This window comes from Poecilia mexicana, unplaced genomic scaffold (genome assembly GCF_051168715.1).
Source record: "Poecilia mexicana isolate PSO_F unplaced genomic scaffold, ASM5116871v1 scaffold_20, whole genome shotgun sequence".
NCBI lineage: Eukaryota > Metazoa > Chordata > Actinopteri > Cyprinodontiformes > Poeciliidae > Poecilia > Poecilia mexicana.
This window is the reverse complement of record NW_028263389.1, coordinates 9,408,423-9,429,201: the sequence shown is the minus strand read 5'-3', so window position 1 is coordinate 9,429,201 and position 20,779 is coordinate 9,408,423. Positions and strand designations below refer to the sequence as shown.

The window sequence follows — 20,779 nt, the reverse complement described above, 5'->3', positions numbered from 1 at the left end:
TTTCAGGGCACAACTGAAATTTAATTGAGAAATTCAAAATTTACCTGAATATGCTAAATAGAGGAGCTCAATCAAAGCCAACAGCTTCAGTTTTTCACATAACGCTGTTCTAACAGAGAAACTTCTAACAGGAGTTTTCATTGTGTTTATCCCCTGGATTTATAGCACGGAGTATTACAGTGGAGCAGACTTTGAACCACAATTAAATTTTGTTTATACACAACTGCATTATGAATGACGTTTTATTTTCAAGCCTGTTGCACAGTTCCTTAAATCTGGATCCATAATCTCTGCACAGATTGTAGACCAAATGTAAGAAAAAAAGCAAGCAAGCAAGCAAACAAACAAACAAACAAAAAACACTAATAATAGTAATAAACCTAATGGCTCATTGCATGCTTGTTATTTGATGTTTTTCAATATTAAAGAAATTCTCCATGTGTTTACCTTTTCTAATACTGTTTTAGCTCTTAAACTTATGGACTTGGCCCGTCTTTGGGAAGCAGCTCCCTCTACTGGTCAGTGAAGTATAAATCATGACAATATCCTGTGATAATTTTATTATTATTTGCGATTTGATCATCTGCATGATCACCTAATAATATGACATTTATAAATATTAAATTCAGGATTCAGTCCTACTTCAAATCAACAAAAAACAACAGAATGAATGTTTTCATCTCTTTTACCTGTAATCCTATTATTCAGGTAGATAGACAACATTTTTTGGCTATCTCACTATTCAACTACCTGAAATATGTGGGAGACATATTTTATTTTATTTCATCTAACTTGTATTTAGTCAGACTAATGACAGTCTTGGAGGCCAGAATGACAGTGACCCCACTGGTGAGTCACAGAAATGCAGACGTGAGTACAAGACTCAACCTTGTGGAGAACACAACAGTCTGAACTTAGTATGCATCTGGATTTTTCTTCTAACTGCAGAACTTGAGGCCTATCTGACCTGCAACTGGCCCAAACATGCAGAAGCAGATCCAACAGTTTTGGTTTTCCACACCAATTGTGGACAATTGGTGCGGAGAGGGAGCCGTTTCCCAAAGGTAGAGGTTCTAACAGAGCAACCTCTAATATGTGTTTGTCCACTTGATTTATAACATGGAGTATTACAGTGGACCAGACTTTGAACCACACTTAAATTTTGTTTAAATAGGACTGTGTTATGAAGGTTTTAAAGCCGAAGTGTCTTTCTGGAAGAAGTGTCGGACACATTTTTGAGCAAGAGTTCAATTTGGTAATATGACGTAATATGCATGGGGATGACAGACAGACACTACGTTGGGATTCAAACTTGGGTCCAAATGTCTATTTACTCAACCTCACCCATTTCCTCTGTTCTACTTTCTAAAAATCAATAGTAAACCAAAAAAGATGAATAAATCTATAAAGTTCGTCTTTGTTTGATACACCTGGTAGATTCTCAATTGATCAGGTCTATGACATGTTTTACTCTCTCATGTTTTTCTCTGTCCTACTTTGGAGGAACTATCAAAACAAAAACACTAAAAACTAAGGGAATTATCAGAAACATCTGCTTATTTCTCAGGCTTCTGCTTTGTGACCTACTTTCTGCTGGTATAAAACACAGAGGAGAGCAGGTCCTCCAAGATTGCAACATAAACATTTCAGGATGAGGGGATCTGCCGTTTTTCACATTTTGCTCCTCTGTCAGTGTTGGACTTGGGCTCACAGCAAGGCGGACAATGACGCTGCTCAAACTCTGGATCAAGGTCTTCAGGTTGAGATTCAAGGTGTTGAAACAAATCAGGCCGAGAGCACCAATCAGACCAACGGCACCGTGGACCTCTGGGCCGAGCTGAAGGAGCTCAGAGACATGACCATCGAACTAAAGACTGACCTGAAGCATTACCTGAGCAGGATAGAGAAGTTGGAGCAAGAAAAATTAGGTGATGCACGTCGCAAAGACAGATGTTTTAATTAGCAGTGATTACTCTTTAAATTCACGAATTTTCTGTAGAATAATCAGGATTTCTATGTTTGCAGGCCTTGAAGTCAAAATAAATTCCACTGAGAAGGAGATGGAGGAAATCAAGAGGGAGAATGCAGGTGAGGAAGACAAATATGGTAACCTCTGAGTTCAGGACAGTATATGATCTAATAATATGAAATGTGAGAAGACTTCAGCCAATGGTCTTAAAAACAAAATGAATGCAAGGAAGATGAGGGTGTCATTCAAAGGAAATGATTTAATCTGAATGTGCTCCAGTGTTTACTCTCTGTGGGGAACATTAAATGTATTTGCAGAGTTGGAGAATGCGTTGAGCGTCACCAAAAGTGAGGTGGAGGACCTCAAGAGTAAGAACATGGGTGAGTTGAAAACAGAACGCATGTTGTGTTGGCAGTGAAATCAGGTGAAAATCAACTCCAAATCAGCTTGATTTGGAGTTGATTTTCACCTTGATAGGTTGCATAGATTAATTTTCTATCTTTGAAGACTCTCTGCTGTACCTCTTTCAGCGCTGGAAGCCAGAATGAGCAGCAACGAGAAGGAGGTGGAGGAGATCAGAAGAGAGTACAAAGGTAGGATAAACAAGAACTAAAAGTAAAACATTTGATGATGAAATAGGAAGAGTGAGTAAAACTGATACAAGGTGAAGTGGTTATGAATGTTGCTCTCTGCACTCTCAATAATGAAAACAAAAAAAAAACAAACAAAAAAAAACATTCACACAGATCAACCAAAGGTGGCGTTCTCAACCGCCCTCACTAGTGGAAGATTTGGACCCTTTAATACTGACGTCACGCTGAAGTTCAGTAAAGTCTTCACGAATTTTGGCCAAGGCTACAACCCACTTTCAGGTACGAACCTATTTCATATGAATAAACAAAAGGCGGGAATGTGGGCAGATAGATCGTGTTTATATCTCCTGCTGTTTCTTTTGTTCCAGGTTTCTTCACAGCCCCAGTCAAAGGAATCTACTACTTCAGATTTACTTTGCTTGAGAACAGAAAAGATATGTCGCTTGGTGTTTATTTGTTTCATAATGGTAAGCATGTTATGGGCTCTTTTGAAAAATGTGACGGTGCACATGAAAGTGCATCTAATGCAATTATCCTTCAGCTTGAACAGGGCGATGTGGTTTACATGAATCTTTTGAATAATCACGGTTTGTATGATGATGGAAATAATTACACCACCTTTAGTGGATTTTTGCTTTTCCCCTTGTGAGGCTGTATAGAACAAACGTACAGCACATTCAGTTTAATTCACCGCCAGCAATAATAAAATGAAAAAAATATTTTGTTCTAAGAAAGTAAAATGTTCTTGCAAAGCTCCTTTTCCAGATATAGTCACATAGCGCAGGATGACTCAGATAAAACTCATTTATAAACGGTCCAAAACATATAAAACACTACATCACACAAAATCAAGATATGAACCAAAAAATGCTTTTGGAAGCCTCCATGCAGACAGACCCGGGACAGGAAGTAAACCCAGGACCTTCTGGCTGAGAGACAACAGGGATTTTTGATGTGACGATTTTACAGAATAAAAGCACTTTTATTCTTAGAATCCTTGCGCAATAAACATTCAATATAAAAAAAAAATCTTAACCATTTGATAAACTTATGTTATTGTTGTAAAAAAATGTGTGCTATATTTCATCTAGACTAAGGGTTAATTTTTCCTATAGGGTACAACCTTGCTGGTCATTTGAAAAAATAAAATAAAATACAATACTGTAAAGATGCAGTCAGTGCTAAAGAAGAAAGAACTGGTTGACAATGCATACTTTAATACATTCATTTCCCAGAGTTGCTTATTAACAATAATAATGGATTATGGTTCTCCTGGTTCGGGCTCCTTATGGACCAGAACCTCCACCAACTTATAGTGAGTTCCAGTAAACCAGCAGGTGTGATTGGTTCCAGCCTGCAGCTCAGGTTGTTTCTCACAAATATCTTCTGACCAAAGCGTTTCGGAGGAGGTCGACTCTGGAGATGCCATCCAGTTTTTAATTTTTAGCGTCTCACTTGTACCCTCTGATATTTTGGGGGTTTCTGTTTCAACCTTGGACCTGGAGGTAATAGCAATGAAGATTTGAGTGCACTTTGATATTTGCTTTAGGATAAAGCTGCAAGTCAAATTCTGTTACCTGAACAGGCGAGCTGTAGGTGGGGTTGTTACTTCATGTGACTTTTGGGTTTTCTGTGTTTTCACCACAGTCTGTGACTTCAGATATTCCTGACAGAACCATAAACAGCTTAGGACTGGTTAGCCATTTGAAAACAATGTACTGTACATCTGATGTTTTAATAAATCATGACTTTATTGGTGTCTTCAGTCGTTCTTCAACACTTGTCTTCAGATCTTTGATTCATTTCTGCACAGCTCTCTCACACTAGCAGTTCTGGACTTTGACTGGACTTTGACTGGGCCGTTACAGAACCTCGCTTATTTCCTTTTTCAGCCCTTCGATTTTAGACTCTCGGCCTCAAATTTGACTCCAGAATAATTTAGCTTACAAAGGATGTCACTGATTGCAGTGCTTCCATGCAGTCGATGAAGTCACCATGCCATAGTCGGCATAAAGCTTTGGGTTCTGATAGTTTTTTAAGCCAAATATTGTGTTGTATACTTTATTGTCAAACATCCATACGGAAGAAACTTTCTCAGAGTCACTCTTCTGAAAAAGTGAGTCTTGCTCATTGGTTTTCTAACCCAGCTTTGAACTGGAACATTTACCATGCTGACCAAGGCCAACAGTAAGAGATCAGACCTCGGTGTGAGTTTGCTGAGAGCACAGCTACTTACTTAGTTTTCCCATGACTATCAATGAAGCCATGTAAGTTTTATTTTCCACAACAGAACTATATAACTACGTTTTTTATGTTGGATATGGCGTCTGCCTCACCTGAGCGTCTATGTTGGAGGACTGTGGCGAGGCTGGGAGGACAGGGCTGTCCCCCTCTCTGTAGCGATGCGTTTGGTTCATGCTGTTGGAAAGGACGTCGAGTCTGAACAACAGTTCGTCGATGGAGCTCTCCAACTCCTCAAGAACATGAGTCTGGAAAAATTAATGGTCTTTTACCGAATGCAGACAACAAGTTTAGACGGATGATTGTATTTTTTTTCTTATAAATATGAAATGTTTCTCTTGATCTAGCAAATAACAAATATTGAATGTGTATGTGACAGGTAGTTTGTATGCCTCAACCTAACTTACAATCTGCATTCTGTTAATGAATAAAGGATTCTGGTGCTATAAGACCTTTAGTAAATAAATAAACTATAACAAATTCAGTTTATGTGGAGTCATCACATGATTTTTAAAATTAATTTCAGTTTTACATGTATTTTAATACTATTCTATCTAATTTTTATTTTTAGCTTAATGTTTTTTTATTACCCTTTTTTTATCATGATCATCCATTCTCACTCGCTTTTGCCGTCCAGTGAATTCAGACACCTTCATTCTTAAGTAGCTTAATAGTTCCCCTGTGGTAAAAGTAATGTTCCTGCTCTGAGGTCTTCTCGCCATTTTCACCAATAAGGATATCACCCCAATTACCTGTAAGAAAGACATGTGGCTGTCAGGGCGCAACAGCTATTCAAATATATAAAAATCCTCTTTCGAGCTCCATTTGTTCAATTGGAAATATGTACCATCGCCGTCCGCACAGCAGTATTTGTCAGAAACAGAACGGCCCAGTGAGAGAAATCCTGTCCTGAGCGGAGGCGGTTCTTTTTGACCTGGAGTCCACGGTAGCGACGGAGCAGAGCCGGCAGGGAGTGAGAAACCGAGCTGAAAGGCCAGCAGCCTCCTGCATGCAGCAGGTGACCCGAACAGGACAGCGCCAGCAGCAGGATCAGGCCTGAAACCTTCCAGGTGAAAGAGCATCAGTAAACAAAACCTTGTAAGAAAGAAATGTTCGAGTTAAAGCAAAAGTTCTGCAACATTTTGGGAACTTTCAGCAGCATTGTTACTGTATAATATATATATTTTTTACCACAGGCCAAAAGAGACTGGAGAGAGTCTGTGTAAGAACTGCAGCTGAAGAACTTAATGTTCTGTTCATTCCAAGCAGAGTCACACACTTTATGGTCAGGAGGAAGAGGACAACCCCCCACAGCGTCCGAATATTCTGCACAGACAAAACACAAATAATAATGGTACAATAATCTCCCTGCCGTCCTTTGTTTCAGTCTCTCACCTGTTCCCAGCTAGCCGCAGTGCTAACATCAACATGTCCTCTGTGTTGTGTCTGCAGCAAACTCACAACTTCCATGATCATGGCAGAGCGATAGATCAAACAGGAATAACAGATTAGAGTCACTGGCAGCAGACTGACCTGTGCAGGAGAGACAGAGCAGAAAAGTGAAGCATTTCTGAATCATCATCAGACATGTTTATGACTTTATTAAAGTATTCAGGTAGGCTAACCTTTCAGAAAAGCTACCTTGGCCCTTTATGCATAAGTGTGTTGGATAATTTTAGCATGTCTCCCTGTTTACCCAGTCCATGTGGATGTGACTGAAGATTTGGTTCACTTACGTCCAGCCACATCCAAGGTCTTCTCCTGCATCCCATCAGCCCTTGCTGTGCAACAATGGACACTTGATTGTAGGACTGCAGTAGAATCAAGAACAGGAAGAGCAGCTGGTGTGGAAGAGAAGACATCACTTCAGTCTGTTTACTTCAGGTGTGTTTCTGCCAGGTTAGAATGAGTAGTTTACCTTGGAAACCATGGCAACGTAGTCCCACGGCTCCGTGGTGTGTAACACCCTCACTGACTGGACTTTGACGGAGTGCAGCAGTACACCATCAGGGCTCTGCTCAGATATCAGACTCACACTGCTAAACAAGTGAGGCGCAGGGCTGTACAAGGTGAACTGAACCTTCAGGGCCACCATCCATCGGCCCATCCAGCTGCTCGACTTCAAAGTCTTGAGTTTTGATGCGGCTTCAGACCTGCGGAGAAACAATAAATAAAACAAAGCAATACACATAACGTCACAGAGTCAGCATCAGCAGTTATTGGCATAAGGAAACGATGTTTGTGTCTGCGCGGGTCTCACCTGGTGCGGCCTAAACTGACTGCAGGAGCTTTCTCTGTCAGTGGATTTGTCAGCACAGGATTCTGGGATAAATTGAAAATGATGTTGAGTTTGGCAGAGGGCATGCGAATGAAAATACATTTAAAACACCACATTAAGCAAAAGACGGGTAAGAACCAAGCTTTAGTTCCAAAAACTGTACCAAATATTATACTGCAAAGATGATCAAAGTATTATTTTAGTTATTCATTCAGAATCTGGATAGATTCTGAATTGACATCAATAAAGTAAAACAGTCTAAAGAAACTGTTACACTATTTTTTTTGGCCATTCGTGAAGACTCTTCTCTTATATCATTAGAGAGTATTTAATTTAAGAATATATTATTTGAAGAAAATCTTGTTAGAAATATATAATGGTTTCTTAACGAATCATAGCATATGCTGCCTTGAGGCTTCCCAAATAACTTTTTGTGTCGTAGCATGTTTTAGATGTACAGGAAAATTTCGTACTGTGAATGTTTCTAATTTACCTGAAATATGCTGGAGCCATCTGTCTTCTGTATGACGGGCTCTCCGATGACAACGTGTGGCTGCTGAAAGATGCAACGACGTGTTAAAAAGAATCATCAATTATTCTTCTCACCATTACTTTTTATTTTAACTTAAAATACGAAAAGTAAAAAAAAACAATTAAAACTTTAAGTATATTTTATGTATAAAATGGACATCTATATCAGATGTTTTTTTTTTTAAGGATTGTTAACGTGGCTCACCTCGGGTTTTGCTGATGAATTCTGGTACAGGTAGTCGAGCAGACTCGACTGCGTCCACTCCCACCAGTCCTCGTGTGTTTTTATGGAGCTAAGCGTAAAATTGTGTCTGTCAAAAAGTAATAGAAATGTTTTTATTCCGTGTTTATGAGTTATGTCTGGAGTGCATCGATGCAACGTCTGGGTGTTTACCTTATAAAGTGTCTCTTTACGGCCTTGTTGAGGTTTTGATGTTCTTTCACTGAGCTGCCAGAGATTATACACACCATCAGGAGAAGCATAAGGGTGCAGGAAGAGAAATCCCTACATGACAAAAAAAAGGGGGGGGGAGTAAATTCTTGTTTCAAACCTTTTCAAATGCATTTAAAGACACAAAGGCAAACCTGAGCATTTCCCGAATTACAGCCTCTCTCCTCCTCTTTCCACAAGTTTTCTTCAGCTCCGCCGGAGCCGGCGGGCGAGCGAGACGCAGGTGGCGAGCCCTGAGCAGCTGCAGAAACATGGAAACTGAACACCAGAGCGGAAAACACCTCTGATTATACATTCGTCCATGTTGGGTTTGAACCGAGGGATAACTTGACCACCAAAAAGAAACAAGCAAGCCTAAAATGAAAATCCCCGCAGCCGAGAGTATCGAGTTAATCCACAAGCATCCAAGTGTTGTCGTGTCACTTCATAAAACTTTGTAAATTACACGGGATTTCAAACTTGGAGTCTCATTTTCACCTTTTCCACAGACGAGGAAGTCTTCTCACAGAGATCAGACTTTATGAACCGTTCTGGTTCATCAGGATCTTTCTTGCTGAAAAAGCAATGGCAATTTGCTGCTTTCTTGTACCAAAAGCAGACGGTCAATGTCATGCCAAATATCTGGAGGGAATAAATAACAGAATTATATTATTGATGAACTGCAAGGAAGTGCTTCTAAGTTTGCTTAAAATGTGTTTCTTTTTCAACGAATTGTTATTGTTATTACCAGAGCTGGTTGGATGAAGAACATACAGACCAAAAGAGAAACGCAAAGAGAGTGTATCCAAAGCACAACCTGGCTGCTGCTGAATCTGACAGAAGAAAATCCACACATACATACTGTACATATTGTTCAAGTATTAATGATGTTTACAGCTGTTTTCTTTAAAAAAAGAGAGAAAGGTAAAGCTACAAGCAGTGCTCTACCTCATTCCATTTTCAGCTGTGACCACCAAGCAGGAGAGAGACAACAGCGCACAGAGCGCCCAGGCCAGGGAGCGACACCAGAACGACGGTCTCCTCTGCTTTTTTTTTTGCTCTGCGTTTCTTCTTCTAAACCGTTCCTGCTCAGGTAAACGTCTCTCAGCTCTTCCTTTAGAAGTCAGCAGCAGTTTCTGCAGCCGATCGTCATTTCTTGTCTGGACTGCAGACTCTTCATCCATGCTTTTACTTTCACGAATGGAGGAAATTGAGTTGACATCTGAATCCTATAACACCAGAAATTTGACTTCAGAAATATCATTGCCGTGAAAGGGAAGTTATGAGGCATTATTCAAAGGTCAACCTGGTATTTTTTCTTCAAGGCCTCCTGTTTCCACCTCCAGTGGCCGTCCCAAGACGGATGACAATCCAACTCACTGTCGTCTGCTGAAAAGGTTTCTGCAAGGTGTTACAAACGAGGCAAGGCAGGCACCGTCACGCAAAAGGCATCGCAACAAAATAAAGCAACAGAAACCACGAAGCTCGACGGAACCAAAGAGTCTGATCAAACCTGACCCTGAAAATCATCCTGTGGAGTTTTTTCGCGTTTTGCACGTTGAATTCCCGATCCCGACCGAGTGTTCCCAGTCAGTCGAAACAGGAAAGATATCAGTGCTGCTACAGGCAACACAACCATCACACTTTGAAGCCCGGTTGTGAACGAAACAGCCGACACGTCGACGACGCCCACCTCAAATGGCCGCTGTAAGTAGGGAGGAAAAAAAAAAGAGACAGTATACCTTGCAGTTAAGGCAGCCCTCAGTGCATTTCACCGAGATTTTAATTCGTAGAGGAATAAATTGTAGCAAAGTGGACAAAAAAAAAACTTTTTACATGAAACAGTGGTGTACAGTTTTATTGAGCCACCTTTCCTTTGATACCCCTAAATAAAATCCAGCAAAGCTCATCAATAAAGTGACTTAATTATTACATGATATCCCCGGACATCTCTGTGATCCCCGTGGTACAACATGGTGGTGGTGGTCAAGGTTGCCTCCACCCACCTGATCATCTGCATGCGATATGATGACGGTGTTGGCACACGCATACCCCGACAGGAGAAGCAGGCAAACACTAAGTCTTTGAGTGTGTGTGTGTGAGCTGGGGCTGGGGCAGCTGTACACACAAAGCCACATGTGGAAGTCAGCCAAGTAGTCAAAGAACCTGAGAAACAGCATCTGCATGAACACACATAAGGAAACAGAGAGTCACACTGCGGCTTACACGAAACCAGGCTTCATGCCTGCATCCACTTGTTGCACCTTAACCGGACGCGTTTCCCCAGAGGAGACGCGCAGCTTCCTCTCCACCTGACCGTCGCCCTCGTTCACAGACAACCAGAGTTCACCGTCAAACAACCATGAGCGCTCCGCCGCCGGCCCTCTGCTCACCTGGTTTGCAAGCGGCGAAACAGTTCAGCGGACAAACTGGGAAGACAAGCAGATGTTAAACCGCTGTCGTCTACCTCTGTCACCGCCACTTGTTTGAGGTACCAATCGGGGGAATCTCCAGAGTTGTCGTGCCAGACGTGAACCCCCCGCACCGGGCCCAGGCTGTCGGCCGCACTGCGGAGGCCAGAAGCAAAGCCAAGTTTCTCTGCAGTGTTATTGAAATATTAAGAAAAGGGAAGCATTGCTATGCTGCTGAGAAGCATGGGTTTCCATTTGTGTCAAAAATAAGTAGAAGTCATATGTGTAGATGTGTCGTTGGTCTATGTCGTTGGTCTATGTTGCATGTAGATGATGCATATGTAGATGTTGCATATGTCTATTTTGCATATGCGTTCGCTGCATATGTGTTTGCCGCATATGTAGATGTTGCATATGTCTATGTTTTATATGCGTTCCTGCATGTGTTCGCTGCACATGTCTATGTTCCATATGTCTATGTTTTATATGCGTTCCTGCATGTGTTCGCTGCACATGTCTATGTTGCATATGTCTATGTTTTATATGCGTTCCTGCATGTGTTTGCTGCACATGTCTATGTTGCATATGTCTATGTCGCATATGCGTTCGCTGCATATGTGGTTCATACATCTACATATAAAACATAGACATATGCAACATCCACATATTCAGCAAACACATATTCAGCGAACGCATATGCAACATAGACATATGCAACATCTACATATGCATCATCTACATGCAACATAGACCAACGACATAGACCAACGACACATAGCAACGAGACATCTACACATATGACTTCTACTTATTTTTGACACAAATGGAACCCCATAGAGAAGACATAAAGGTGGAGAGGATTTCACCTTAGTATGAAGGTGTCTTTTGTGTTTCTTCTGAACAGAGTGCACCCTGGGACTTGAAGTTCTTTTGTTTGTGAGACGCCGTCTTCACCATGCAGGACCATGTAAACCTAGGAAAGTTAGAAAACAGAAATGTTCTTGTTAAACTGTATTTTATTAGCTTATTTAATTGAGTCATATTTCTTACTTCCTTGTTTTGTTGCTGTGTTTGTCCCTTTTTTGTTGGTTTTTATCAAAACACAGGCCACTTTTGTAAATGAGATCTTGGATCTCAACGAGACAATTTGTATAAATAAAAGGCAAAAATAAAGAGTTGTATTTTTGGAGAGGCTGGGGGTATCTGTCAGATGCATACAGCTGTTTCTTTTCTTATGCAATATGGCTTGTGTGTGTGTGATAAACAGTCCTCTAAATGCTTCCTAACTGATATTATCTGTGGTAATGCAGAGCAATCTGAGGCATGTTTGCACGGAGGCAGTACAGGAGAAATTTAATCCAACACAGAAAGCCCGCAACCATCACAAAAACGTTATTTGCAGATTAATGCAGAAAGATCACACAAAAGAAACGTTCGTGAGCACGGAAAGACTTACTTTTGCAGTCATACGGGACGCAGAGCAGAGACCAGTGTGAATGCAAACGGCGTAGAGGTACGGGTCTGCCGGATTGTTGTCAGGAAGAAAGTAGAGCCTCTGATTCTCCTTGGACAAAGCATCGGCTCTCTGAGACCAGACCAGCCCCAGGATGTACAGGACCAGCAGGACGGCCAGAATACTGAGCACAACTGGATCACTGGATGCACTGGGAAATACAAAAAAGATGGCATGTTGCAGTGGAGTCCTGTAGTAAGGTTTTATTTTATATTTTCAAGATAAAACCCATTGTCTTTTCAAAAATATTAAAAATGAATCCCCCAAAAATTCAATCACACTCTTCTTTCTCGTGTGAAAATGAGGTGGAAATGAGGGAAGAGGTCACCTGAGGAAGGGATCCAGATCTCCTGTGACCTGGCTAATCTGAATCTGCTGCTGATACACAGTCAGTGGCCTCAGCTGGTAGCAACTAATATGAACAAAAACAACATGTAAATCAAAAGTTTTACCATGATGTCTTTTTCTTTTCGACTATGTGGATGTGTTTGAATTCTGGAGGTCTGTCCACACACAGTCCACGCCTCACCTGCAGTTCACCGCAGAAGATGTGTCCGATTGGTGCGTCCTGCAGCCGCGGTGCGTCCAGACCCCCTGCTGTCCGTCCCAGGACAAACACAGACTGCTGTCCGCTGTCACGCTGTAGCTTATCTGTTCGCTTTGCAGCCTGCTTCTATGTAATCTTGCAAACTCGGCGTTCAGCAGCGCCATGTGGGCAACGCCCGCAGCTGGAAATTTCAGGAGATGATTTGTTTTTCATTGAGCAGGATTTCTAGTGAAGCCACAGCAATTCCAATCACACAGAGTTGTCCAGAAGAGGAAGCAGGCTAAAAGTTTTTATTAGAGGTACTCTAATAGAGAATCCTCTTACCGCCGAGATAGGAAGGCGGCAGAGTTACACGCATGGTGTTTTGCTCCCACTGGTGAATCCTTTTCAGGTGGTGCATGTTGGGAGTTGGCCTCTCAAACATCCTGAAAAAAAAAACAGCAATCATGATCTAGTTTTCTGTTATTGTTGCCAATGAGATATTTTGTTATTTTTGTTGTATTTTATCCAGATTGGGTGTGATAGATCAACACAAAGTGGTGCATAAAACCACTTTGTGTTGCCTTGTTGCTGAAAATGTGGTATATAAATAAAATTACCTTTTACCTTTAAGTGAAAGAATAAATTATGTGTTTTCAATTTTAATCCTGGGAGAAAATGTGAGGCTAGAAAAGACTTACGAGTGGGCTGGAACTTGACCAAGTGGCCCAGTTAAAGTTCAGACCTAAATTCAACTAAGAATCTAGAGCAACACTTAAAAAATTTGGTACTAAAATGTTCATTAATCAATATTTTTTATTTATTTTTTTTACATTGAAGACTGGCGCAAGAATTTTAATGCTTTCGGACATTTCATTCTTTCACAATACTGGATTTTAACATTACAAAATGTGGGGGGAAAAAGTTGAGAGAGTGCCGTTTGTGTGCTTGTTGTGTGCAATCAACAAGTCTACCTGAAGAGAAGCATGACGGGAAAAGGCTTGCTGGGCAGCGGTGTGAAGGTCACAGTGATCTGGATGGACTGCTGCAGGAGCTGCTGGCTGATGCTGAAGTTGTGGTAGCTGATCTGGTTACGAAGGAGAACGTACCGACCGGTAGAGCTCTCCTACAGCAGGACATTTTGTTTGTAAATTAGGCATGATGGCCGTTTTGGTAGACACAGAGATCTAGACACCATTTTTGAGAGAGCGTAAAAAGAGATGGCGTACATTTCTTTGCGGAAGTTGGATTTCAGTGTCAACTGGCTGAGGGAGTGAGTGAATCTGGATTTTTCTCCTGTTGCACTTAAACAGACTGAAATCCACCACCGGTCCGGTCAGCTGGGAAAAGGAGGTGAGAGTAAAAGCTCCCCCTGTTTCAAGTTGTGCGTCTCGGGGGCAAAGGTTGCGGTCGAGCTGAGTCAGCACTCTGGAGACGCAGGATTGCTGCTCGCTGAGTCGAGACCCTCCGGCGTGAAGCCCGAACGCGCTCTGGATCAGAGCAGCGGGCATGCGGACAGTGGTGAAGCCACTCCGGACGATCACAGAGGTTCGGTTTTGGGATGAAGCGAGAAGCTCGACGGGGCCGGTGGTAACTCTGTGCTGCTTGGCCTCGTGGGGCAAAACATCCCTCTGGAAATAAATGCGTCAGAATGAATCCCAGTGGAGAAGCTCGTTTAAAATAACTCAAATTTGAAGCAACACCCCTGAACGCACCAGCATCAGGTCTGCTGCAGTCTGCAGAATCTCCTCCATAAGCTGGTTTGCTGCAGCCGCTCCTCCATGTTGGAGGTGAGGGCCAGCGGGCGACTCCTGTGCGCAGCTATCAGATGCATTTTCAGAATCTTTTGTGCTTTGCGCTGTGGGTGATCCTGGCTCTACAACGCAGGTTCTGTTAAAACAGTCCGCTGCTTTAGATGTGCAGCTACAACTTGTGACCACCTGGAGGCAGTATGACACAGAGTTGATCAGACTCTCCCGGTTAGCACTAAACTCAGGAAGTATCTCTGAAACAGACCGGACGAATGTCGCTACACGTCTGACGCTCGTTAATGTCACCTGAAGAAGGGGGGAAATTTAGTCAGAAACCGATTTATCATTCAGGACATTCCCCATTTGAGCAGACATTCATTTCTCACCTGATTCGTAACTTGTAGAAGCTCATTGAGAATAATGATGCTGTCAGCGACTGATTTCTAAAATTAAAGCCATAATAAATATAACAGCGTAGAAACTGTTGCAGACTGAATCAAGCAGCGCAGCGGCTATGTATCCGTACCTCATCACTCCCCTTGAAATCGCATAAAGTGCGAATGAGCACATTGCGAGTGTGTCTCTGTGCGTGTGTGTTGGCCTCAGCATCCTGGCCCAGTTTGTTCAGGACGCTGGTCAGGAGGCTGACGTAGTTACGGATCTCAACGGGATTCCCAAGACTTACTAACGAGGACAAGTTCCTCAGACACTCTGAGCTGCAGGCAAAAAGAAATATCACGTTAGACTCCTCTGTAGTCCTGCTGATAAAAAAAAAAAAAAGCTATTAAATGGTCTAATTGATGCCACTTTTTAACACATTTGAACAAAAACCTTGTTACAACAATGCCTCCAAATAAAGTACTTTTTAAGAAATTATTTTCTAAATATATGTATATGTATATATATTTAAATGTCATCGAATGTGATATTCTGGTGAAAAAGAACACAAGTAAATAGAACCTGATATTTGGCAATTATCAAAATTTAATATACCATCAAATATCAGCAAAACTATTAACAAAATCTGTCCCTATAAAAAAGTTGTTTAAAATGGTGGATGCCAAAATTCATAGTTGACTTTATAACTAAGCTCTCATGTCGATGCTTAAGTCAACACAGAAATTATAATTTCTTACTCAATAAGTTGTATTTGGTGTCTGTCAAAATATAAAGTGCTTTATAAGTCATGTCAGCTTGGTTTATCTCAAATGTTTTAAATTCCCCACCCCCAAAATGCTCATTTAAAAAAAAAAACTAAAACATGGTTTAAAACACAATTTAATAAGCTTTCCTTTTTTATTTTCTTCTGATTTTTGACAAATGAAGCATGTCTTGTTAAAAAAAAATATGTAATTTTAAAAATTGTCTTAATAGTTTTATTGTTTGGTTCTAAATAAAACACAAATGTGATCGTGAAGCACTGACGGACTTTGTCTCTTACAGCTTTAGAGCAGGATCACGATGAGACGGCGAAGAGGACGAGTCGTTTCCGATGAAGCTTGGTCTGACTCGGACGGCGACAGGACACGGTTTGGTGGCTGATCCAGAGATGCTGCTTCTGATTTCAGTGTAGATTTTTACTGCAGAAACACAGCAGTAAATGAGATTATTCAGTCTGATAAGCAGGAGAACTGATGAGGCTGATGAGTGTCAAATCTCATCAATCTACGCCAAATGTTCACCTTCATGGTCATCTCTGGGGTCACCAGAGGGCAGGCTGAAGTAGTACAGGAAGTCTCTTCCCTGGTACATGGTCCTGGGGGGTCTGCCTCCTATACTGTAGCTGTACTTGTACTCTAAGTCCTTATGTAAACACAAAGACACTATTTTAAGCTAAAACTTCAAAGTTGTGGAGAAAAAAAAGTCAAATTTAAATGGTGCTCTACAATAATTTGATGGCTTTCCCAATGAAAGTGTCGTTAAAAACGTAAAGGATGAAGCCTGCCAGTGTGTATTGTTCAAGAACGGAAGACCAGATTAAAATATATTTCAATCTTAATGATAACAGAAAATATTTTGGAAATGGATATCATGTATGAAGACTATGATAAATAAAAAGTTAAATACTCAATAACTTTTCAGACCTCCCGTCCTGAGGTGCAGAAGATGCTGAAGGGAGTGTGTAGCTCCATCCCTTCCACGGGCCGAACCTGGCACCTCACACCTTCTGGAACCGGGTTTGTTTTTAGGAACAGCTGAGTCTGACCGATCCAATTATTTTGAGACTCTTGGAAAAAATAAAAATTCATTTAAAGCAACCTTGATAATTCGTTTTTCTTTAACACACGGGTGTTAAAACTTACTGGCAGTGACCTGCAACATGTAAATGCTTCTTGGCTTCAGGCTGAAGGGCCTGAAAATCAGCAAAGTGGAGGAAATCCCTGAAATAACAAAAGATGCTAAACTAAACATCGAGCAGGAAAGAATGTTATAGATGACATGACTTTATGACGTCTCTGAAGGCTCCACCTGTGTAAGTGTAGGACTCAAATAGGCCTTTTTCTACTGCATCTCGGTGGAAGTCAAGCAAAGTTGGCTCCTGAATCGCTACCGAAGGTTTGGGATCCACCAGGTTACTTCCCTCGTTCTTGAGTAGCATCAGATCAGACTCCGAGTGATCAATTGGACTGAAGATCTCGGTATCTGTACCTAGTAAAGTCAGAGATTTATTAGATAACAGTCTTGCACAAAAATAGAAGACAGATGTTGTTGTAGGATTGCTTTGTTTTTGTACCGTAAGATCTTCCTGCTGAATCTCCTTCCTCCACACTTGGATACGGAGCATCATAATCACCAGAACCTGTTGCTGAACTGGCTTTAAACAAAGTAATTATAGTTGGATTTTGGAGATTGTGAACAACATGACATAACACAACATCATTGGACAAAAAGTGTATGGAGAAATAACATGGTAACAAATTTTTTTCTGTGTCTGAGTAAAATTTGTACAACTACTACATGTACACTGGCTAGATGGGACATCTTAGCTAAAATTAATATTTTTGTGAGATCTAGGCCCCCTTATAATGGGGTTCTAACCTCCTAATATAATTCAGGAGGTTTGCCTTGAACAATTAAACTGTGAGCAAAGCTAAAAAAAACCCCCCAAAAAACCCATTAACTTTGGAAGATTTTGCTCTTATATTATTTACCTGGTTGATGTGCTACATCATCGGCGTCCATTAAAGGAAAAGCATATCTCCAGTCGGCAGAGGACTCACTTTGGATTTCTCTAGACCGGGGCAGTCTGGTGTCCCGGTCAAGGACAGAAGTATGGGACGACCCAGACCTTGACAAATCTAAAAGGGGAGCAAACAGGGCAAGTAGATTTAGTGGAAGACAGTATTTTTGTAACAATCTGTTTCGGACTAACGCACCAGATTGATCTGGTTGGCCTCTGCTTTCCTTTGACATCTCAGGAGTCAGGGTGGATGTGGTGGGATCCTCCAGGATCACTGAAGGGGAGCTGACATCTACTGTGTAACAAAACGGTACTGGAAGAGAACCAAAATGAAGTCAGGATTTATTTTTTTTACATTCATTAAAACCAGTGAAAAGCAACAATAAGCTGTGCAAACTGATCTTTGTTTACCCTCTGTGATGGGTTTGGACGACGCATTGACCAGGTAAAGACTCCATGTGTACTGAATGAGTTCACTGTGAATGCTGCAGTCCTCACAAAGTGCACGGATGGAAAAAGACTGATCCCAGTTCACGTGATCTCCCTGGCACTGATGGCAGAAAACTGAGACCTTCCTGAGTACAACATGTTCCAATCAATTTTATGCTTTAGCCCACTGCTGCATTTTAATGTATTCAATCCTGTTCACCAGTTAGTCATACATATCTCTGTGGATGTATTAATTTTATTTCAAGGAATGAGAAAATACCCGGTGAGGTGTGACGTGACTGTGAGGAAAGCCTCGGATGAAGCCGAACGCTCTCCGCTGAGGACTGTCAGCGTAAACTGGAACTGATCAAACTTGGTCTTCAGCAGACTGGGAGGGAATTTCAGCACAGGGGATGAAGTTGGAATGTCCTGGTCAAAACAGGAGCTGGTGATGGTCGAAACTGGTTTGCAAGCCCAACTGTAACTATGGAGAGAGAAAAATAATAAGAGGAAGCAATGATAACCTTCCAGTTGCTATTAAAGCAAATATGACAAATCTCAGTTATGGCAGAGGGTTAGCAACTTATTCCTACTGCTTCCAACCAAAGACAGTCTACAGAAATAAATGATCAGAAAACAGAAGTAAACAAATAAGAAAAGTCCAATCAAACTTATTTTGCATTCAGTCATTGATGTTCACTGTATTCAGAAGTTTCTGAGCCTTCCTTGAACGCTCAGAAAATAGGCCAAGCAGTTGCCAGTTGGAGCTGCTCCAGGTTTTAGGCCTACTAAAAATTCATGTATTGTAACACTGTCATGAAAAATATTAATAAATTGTGTCTGAATCATTGAGTATCTAATCTGGATGAAAGTTTGTACCTGAGAGGGTTTTTAGGGAAGTCTGGATCGTAGGATTTCTGTCCGTCCAGGGTGACCACATTGCTGCTTGTTTTGCCAATAAAGACGTTGGTGCCACCCTGGATGAATGCCACCGGAGGGCTTGGCTTCACTTGGAAAGCCACAGTGTAGTTGCTGTACACCACACTGCCAATAACTTGAACCTGGAGAGGACAGAAGCATCACTTGAGCAAAAATCAAAGATTTAAATATGGGATTGGGACATAAATGCGGGTTAAAGCCTAAACTAAACAAAGAAATTACAAAAAACAACTAGATGATTCATTTGAGTTGGACTCTTTAAATGATTTTGGCTCTCTTTCCCATTAAATAACTTACTCTTGCTATGGCATTGTAGGTGTCATACTGCAGGAGATGGCTCTGGAGAATCAGGCTTTGTCTTTGTGTGTCTGTGTGACTCAAATTAATAATCTGGCCTCCAGAACCAAGTAAAGTCCAGGAGTAGCGAAGGCCCTCTGATATGTCACACTCCACATCTGACTCAAATGTCACACCCAGATGGATGACTTCATGTCTCTGAAACTTAGCACAAGAATGAGGCTTAACTTCTTAAACACTAAATAATCTTCTTGTATGATGAGGTTGAAGTAGAGTCACAGCTTCTACCTGACGTTTGAGCGGACCCATGTTTTTGACATGCGGAGGCCGACACGGCCGGTCCACGACAAAGACGTAGCTGCTCAAAGACGCAGAACTGATGAGATTGGATGCGATCACTTTGACCGCAAACTCTCCCAACCTGCTGACACACAACACAAACACTCGGTGCGTTGTGGAAAAGAGACACTCTTGAAAGAAACCATCTCTAAATTCAGTGAAACTCCCCGGCTTGCCTGTGGAAGACGTGACGTGTTGTGCTCAGCCCGGGCCTGGTTGTTCCATCTCCGAAGCTCCAGATGAAAGTGAGGTTGGTCCCGGCATTGACTCTACATGTTACTGTGAGAGTCTGATTCCTTAAGACCGAGGCCTGGTGGACCAGCCTGCTGAGCTTCACAACTCTCTGGATCTCAATCCGAAACACGTCCGAGGTGACCGACATTTGACCCCAAGATGCAGCTGCTACCACGTTGTAACTATGTGAAGAGAGGAGGACAACAATTATGTCTAAGAAGCAAGAAACATCATACAAAAAAACTGTACCAATGCGAGCATTTTAGCAACTTGCAACTTGATCCAATCTAGTTCAATGAGATTCAGCATACAATATAATATGGACCAATAAAATGCAGCATGATACAAAATGTGATGCAATTCAATATAATGCAAAAGAATAAAATGCATTGTGTAATGTTTTGTTCTAAGATGAAGTGTGGATTAATACTTTAAGATATGATGACAATGCAACATATTATGAGATGATATGATATAATGTAATGTGAGGCTATGCAGTAATTTATTAAATAATCCATTCATCCATTTTCTGCATCAGCTGGTCCTTGACCTGGGTTTGAGTCCTGGAGCCAATGCGATACAATACGATACGATGCGATGCAATACAATACGATACGATACAATATTTACTTTATTTTGGACAGATAACCGAATTTTAATTTGCATACTTTACAGGTGATTCGTACCGTCCAGGTTTGTGGTATCTTTTTGTGATGGTCTTTAATCTGGTTCTGGCTCCTCTGGAATCTCCAAAGTCCCAGAGGAATTCTACAGGATCCGGTATGTCAGTGACAACCAGGAAGATTATGTCTTTATTTGTGGGATACACTTGCCGTTCTGCATAAATCCTGATGTCTGAGGGGGTGGGGGATTGGAGGGAATCAATAATTTTGTTCAGTGCAGAAATCTAACAGCCTAAAAGAAATCAATTCATGCAATAATTCTTTAAAAATGTACACAAACTGTAATCAACAAGAGAGTTATACTTCTTTAAGAGTGTTTCACTTCTTACCCTTTTCCTTCTCACTCTGATCTGGTGGTTCCTCTGTTGTAATATCTTTAGCTTCTGACTTCCTTTTCCCCTTGACACACATTATCACACTTTTGTTCTGAAAAT

At 41.3% G+C, this 20,779-nt stretch overlaps 2 protein-coding genes across 3 annotated transcripts; one reads left to right on the top strand and one right to left on the bottom strand.

The window, feature by feature from the left end:
• The first annotated feature begins 1,632 nt into the window (after positions 1 to 1,632).
• On the top strand, positions 1,633 to 4,315 carry LOC106912502 (uncharacterized). 2 transcript variants are annotated; one of them, XM_088001410.1, is made up of 6 exons: positions 1,633 to 1,928; positions 2,026 to 2,088; positions 2,287 to 2,349; positions 2,500 to 2,562; positions 2,716 to 2,841; positions 2,931 to 4,315. In XM_088001410.1, exons 1-6 carry the CDS (start codon positions 1,652 to 1,654, stop codon positions 3,209 to 3,211), a joined length of 873 nt encoding a protein of 290 aa, XP_087857536.1. In that variant the 5' UTR covers positions 1,633 to 1,651; the 3' UTR covers positions 3,212 to 4,315. The 2 variants fall into 2 exon arrangements, with proteins under 2 accessions (XP_087857536.1, XP_087857535.1); XM_088001409.1 differs by having other exon boundaries at positions 2,716 to 3,222.
• Positions 3,763 to 19,413, bottom strand: pkd1l1 (polycystin 1 like 1, transient receptor potential channel interacting). Its single transcript, XM_088001411.1, has 45 exons — positions 19,378 to 19,413; positions 19,090 to 19,293; positions 18,733 to 18,914; positions 18,134 to 18,337; positions 17,836 to 17,999; positions 17,621 to 17,737; positions 17,396 to 17,542; positions 16,978 to 17,058; positions 16,713 to 16,892; positions 16,547 to 16,624; positions 16,328 to 16,470; positions 15,926 to 16,046; positions 15,685 to 15,823; positions 14,770 to 14,959; positions 14,630 to 14,686; positions 14,208 to 14,549; positions 13,722 to 14,123; positions 13,467 to 13,615; positions 12,838 to 12,938; positions 12,496 to 12,694; positions 12,295 to 12,378; positions 11,910 to 12,117; positions 11,320 to 11,426; positions 10,510 to 10,609; positions 10,307 to 10,435; positions 10,049 to 10,222; positions 9,561 to 9,747; positions 9,349 to 9,443; positions 8,991 to 9,271; positions 8,791 to 8,875; positions 8,541 to 8,684; positions 8,198 to 8,304; positions 8,007 to 8,117; positions 7,818 to 7,923; positions 7,575 to 7,634; positions 7,064 to 7,125; positions 6,722 to 6,956; positions 6,540 to 6,644; positions 6,199 to 6,336; positions 5,995 to 6,129; positions 5,651 to 5,866; positions 5,394 to 5,555; positions 4,899 to 5,051; positions 4,140 to 4,228; positions 3,763 to 4,061 (listed from the first exon to the last, which is right to left on the bottom strand). The coding sequence occupies exons 1-45, from the start codon at positions 19,396 to 19,398 to the stop codon at positions 3,824 to 3,826; spliced, it is 6,732 nt and encodes a 2,243-aa protein (XP_087857537.1). The 5' UTR covers positions 19,399 to 19,413; the 3' UTR covers positions 3,763 to 3,823.
• Positions 19,414 to 20,779: the final 1,366 nt, after the last annotated feature.